Below are 4,520 nucleotides of genomic sequence, written 5' to 3' on the forward strand. Positions count from 1 at the left end.
TGATTTGAGACCCCGCTGTTGAAGTATAAGCTTTTTTTTGGGTCCTAAACACATCAAATATGTCCCTAATACAAATTATAGGACCTAAATATAGGACTCATGGTTGGAGATGCTCTTAGCCAACTATCACGCAACTACACTCGCATACAAATGCTAGCTAGAGATGGTGACATCTGATTTTACATTATTATGGAGGTTGCTAGATGATTAAGATGTATGATGATGGGCTAATATATATGGGCGGGAAATTCTGATATTATATTTACAGTAGTTTGGTTCCCGGTAATTTCTCTCATAAAAAGATTTCGAATTTGGTTAAACCTATTTAGGCATTTGCTAGAGCAATTAATGATCAAATTCTCATCCGCGTGGTGTTTTTCTTTTACAAAAGAAAAAATCCTGACGTGTCCCATGGTTCATGTTTCTTGCAAGCCCTCTCTTCGTCCTCCACCAAGATTAATAATATTCAGGGTGCGGGTTCACTAGCCGGACTACCGGGCTAAACACAAGTCCACAGTGGCGAGGCTGCCTGGAGAGAGTGGCCACAAGTTGACGCGAGCGGTGAGGCGTCAGAGACGATGCCGACGACAAGAGACCCGTTTCCTTCTGCGCTGGGCTTTTTCTCCTTCCAATCAGTCCCATCTACTTATACACTACAAAAACTTTTGTAAATACATATATATAAATAAAACGAACAAACAAATACTAAGCCTGTTCTGCATACACACATAGACATGAGAAAAGAATCCGGGGAAGGAGAAGCCAACAAATGGAACCGACCCGACAGCAGATGTGGGGTTGGTTTGCTGGTGTTGCTCCACGCCATCGTCAGGTCCAAAAGTCGCTGCCACTCTTCTGCTCTGGAGTCTGGTCTAGTCTACCACCGGAGGGGCATTTCCGGCAACCAGCCGGCCGGCCCAGGAGGCAGGCAGGGAGGTCCGGCCGCCGGCCACCGGCCATGCCATGCCACGACAGGACAGGACTGGACAAGCTTTTTGTTAGCGGTCTAATTTTTTCTCGAAGAAATTAGCGGTCTAATTTCCTTGGCTGTTCTGTTGCTCTCTATCACTATTCACTAGTCGCTACTACTCGTATGCACATCGATCAGGGTCATCTTCTTGGCATCAAGCTGCCATCCCCGGCGCCGGTCGCTCGGACGGTGAGACCACCGGCCGGAAGATCACCGGGGCGCCGTACTGCGGGTGCAGCAGCATCAGCACCGTCGGCGCGTGCACGTAGTTGGGCGACCGCGCGAGCTGGAACCGCTGGAGCAGCACCGCCAGCGTGAGCTTCGCCTCGAGGAGCGCCAGGTTCTGCCCGATGCACATCCGGGGGCCGAGGCCGAAGGGGACGAACGCCAGCGGATGCGCCGCCGCCCTCGCCGCGCCGCCGGCGAAGCGGCCCGGGTCGAACCGCGCGGCGTCGGGGCCCCAGAGCGCGGCGTCGTGGTGCATCGCCATGATCGGGATCAGCAGCTCGGTGTCCCGCGGGACGGACAGGCCGCCGAGGACGACGTCGCGCTTCGCGCGGCGGATGGTGGCCACCGCCGGCGGGTACAGGCGGAGCGTCTCGTTCAGGATCATGCCCAGCTGCAGTGGGGGAGGGAGGAACAAAACAAAGTGAGACTTTTTGTCGTAGCGGAGTTACCGAAATGCCCTTGGTTGGGAAAGAAAGGGACTGCAGAAGTGTCTGGTATGGTGGTGGTTTAATTTGGGGAAAAGAAATGCGGAGGGGGAGTTCCGGGAGTTGGTGTACCGTCTTGAGCTTGGGGAGGTGCTCCTTGGACGGGAGCTCGTCGGCGCCGCACACGGCGAGGACCTCCCGGCGGGCGCGCTCCTGCCAGTCCGGGTGCATGGCGAGGAGCACGGTGGCCCAGGTCAGGAGGTTGGTGGTCGTCTGCTTGCCGGCGAAGAAGAACGTCTTGCACTCCTCCAGCATGTCCGCCACGGGTATCGCCGGCGCCTTCTTGCCGCCGCCCGCATTGATCATGAGCCCCAGCAGGTCCCGGAAGCCGTTGCTCCCCTTGTCGTTGAGGCCCGCGTCTTCGTCTTCCTCGGCCTCGTCGCTGCGGCGGCCGATGAGCGTGACGAGCCCCCGCCTGATCTCCCTGTCCAGGCTCCACGACAGCCGGTTCTTCTTGGTCGGCAGGAACCTGCGAATCGATTCGAATCCCGGAGCAAAGGAATTGAGACAGCCTGCGGGTGATCTCACGATTCCGGTTGCTGGCGACGCTGACGTACCGGTAGCCGGGGACGAGGACCTTGCGGAAGGCCTCGGAGGCGAAGGCCATGAGGCGCGCCTGCATGCGGAACACGACGCGGCCGGAGTCATAGCTGCGCCCGAACGTGGCGCGCGTGATGGCCTCCTCGGCCACCGCCTGGAACCACTCCGCCACGTCCACCTCCACCTCGCCGCCGGCGGCGGAGGCCATCGCCCGCCACCGCTCCGCCAGCGCCGCCACCGACCTGCCGACGTGCGGCGCCAGCCGCTGCGCACGGAGGGAAGGACACGGCACGTGTCAGTGTCGCGCGACCATTGGTTGCCGACAGCGATCGGATTAAAAGCAACTGGAGGAGGAGACAGAGCGGCGTGCGCGTACGTTGAGGTTGTCGGGGAAGAAGGCCGGGGTGAGGACGCGGCGGTGGAGCGCCCACTTGTCGTCGTGGAGGCTGACGAGGCCGTCGCCCTCGAGCTGCCGGACCACGGGGTGCGCCTCGTAGCGGTCGAACGCGTCCGCGCGCGTCAGGAGGATCTCCCGGACCAGCTCCGGGTCCGCCACCGTCAGCCGCGGCGTCGGCCCGAACCATATCAAGAACATCGGCCCTGCACCGCCGTCACCACGAACGAACAGCCATTAATCAGCTCTCCAGAGCTCGACAAGTCAATCGACGACGATTCGGACAAGAACAATAGAACGTGGCAAAGGCGCGTACCGTAGATCTTCCTCCAGTAATGGTAGAAGGCGAGCACCCGGGGCAGCGCGTCGTGCGAGTCCGGCGGCGACATGGGCTTGGCGGCGGCCTCCGCCATGAGCGCGACCATCTCCGTGACGCAGCCGAGGAGGAACCGGTAGGGCGGGCCCCGCACGCCCTGGCGCGCGAAGTGCGCCTCCAGCCGCCGCGGGCGCCACCAGAGCGCGTCCGCCACCCGCGCCGCCACGTGCAGGAGGAGGAGCAGGCACGCCCCCGCCGCGACGACCCCCGCCGTCCACCACCACCCCGGCGAGTACCCCGCCGCCGCCACCCCCATCGATCGCGCGCGCCTCCCCTGCTTCCGGAACCAGAGAGGTCGAGGGTGCCGCCGGGAAGGAAGCAAGGAAACACGGCGCCTGCTTTCGCGGGTGCTTGTCCCGGCCACTGCAGCAAGGCTGTTTTGTTTGGAGGTGATGACGATGAGCGGTCAAGCAGGAGGGCGGGAAGCCGGAGGCCGTTATATAGCAGAGCTGCCGGCGGCGGCGGGCCCCGCCGCCCCCACACACCCGGGGAGGAGTCAACGAACGCTTGCTTGAGCCTGCTCGGCACCTTCCCGCATGCACTTGACCATGTCAGCCTGCTGACGTGGCATCTTGCTCCTGCTGCTCAGGCGAGACGACGAGGAAGTTTTTAAGACTCTGTGTGCGTGCGAGCAGGTAGGTGGTGATGACCTGCCATGGACGAGTTGTCTTCCTCCTCCGACCTACCAATCCTGGTGTGGTTTTGTCAAGGCGCTTGATGATTGTCATCACCTGGTAATGATGAACGGCGGGTTTGGATTAGCGTGTTGGTTGGGAACGCCCGGGCCTGATGACCGTTTATCTCGTTGAAATCAGGAGGGCGAGCGGTTAGTTGTACATGGACACTGATACGCAACTGGTTTCAGAATCTCCAGGTGTTCGCGTCTGAACCGTGTCCATCAGTTGGTCGACATCTGACAAAGAGATAGGCCGAGCATGTCTGTAACCAAACCGTGACCCTGATTAGCCTCTGGTTTCTGGTACTGTTTTGATGAGATATAAATAGCTTCAGTTTAACTTGAAAGCAAACCGCAATATACACGAACCAAACATGTAAATAAGGATTTTCCCTTTTCATTTGTTTTACAATGCACTAGGATTTGTGTTTTAGTAGTACAAGAAAGAGCACTACAGATGCCCAAGCGAGATAATAAAAAAGGGGGGGAAAATCACCGAAAGCCCTAGCTTTTTTTCCCTGTAATAAAATACCACTGAAAGTCCTTGTCTTAGAAACTTGTGAGACCTTTAGTACGTCCTTTTTGCTGCGGTACAAGTGTTCCACTACGGGAAAAAAGCAGTAAACTTGAAGACAAAGGCCAGAGATGTCGTTATATTCGCGGTTCCTTGTCTAGCCAAGTACTCCTAGAACATGCACGTCAGTTACCAACTTTTGGGCAAAGGACGAACAGATCTTTGTCAAAAGTCAGAAGTACCAAGAAGCAATCCCCTGCGAGAGCCCACATCTCCACCTCGTTATGTCGTCCAAGTCACGCTAAGCTCGTACGTTGGCCTGGCCTTTGCTTTCTTG

General features: G+C 58.1%; 1 protein-coding gene across 1 annotated transcript; it reads right to left on the minus strand.

Moving 5' to 3' along the window:
- Positions 1 to 663: 663 nt before the first annotated feature.
- LOC112889655 (cytochrome P450 734A4-like) lies at positions 664 to 3,602 on the minus strand. The gene is made up of 5 exons (XM_025956393.1): positions 2,934 to 3,602; positions 2,600 to 2,823; positions 2,241 to 2,488; positions 1,756 to 2,152; positions 664 to 1,589 (listed from the first exon to the last, which is right to left on the minus strand). Exons 1-5 carry the CDS (start codon positions 3,247 to 3,249, stop codon positions 1,125 to 1,127), a joined length of 1,650 nt encoding a protein of 549 aa, XP_025812178.1. The 5' UTR covers positions 3,250 to 3,602; the 3' UTR covers positions 664 to 1,124.
- Between the last annotated feature and the right edge of the window lie 918 nt (positions 3,603 to 4,520).

The sequence above is a fragment of the Panicum hallii genome, chromosome 4 (genome assembly GCF_002211085.1).
Source record: "Panicum hallii strain FIL2 chromosome 4, PHallii_v3.1, whole genome shotgun sequence".
NCBI lineage: Eukaryota > Viridiplantae > Streptophyta > Magnoliopsida > Poales > Poaceae > Panicum > Panicum hallii.

Coding starts and splice junctions, on each gene's coding strand:
- LOC112889655 (XM_025956393.1), bottom strand. CDS start 3,249: ATGGGGGTGGCGGCGGCGGGGTACTCGCCGGGGTGGTGGTGGACGGCG. Junction 2,824..2,933: donor TTACTGGAGGAAGATCTACG/GTACGCGCCTTT, acceptor ACGGCGGTGCAG/GGCCGATGTTCTTGATATGG. Junction 2,153..2,240: donor GTCCTCGTCCCCGGCTACCG/GTACGTCAGCGT, acceptor ATCGATTCGCAG/GTTCCTGCCGACCAAGAAGA.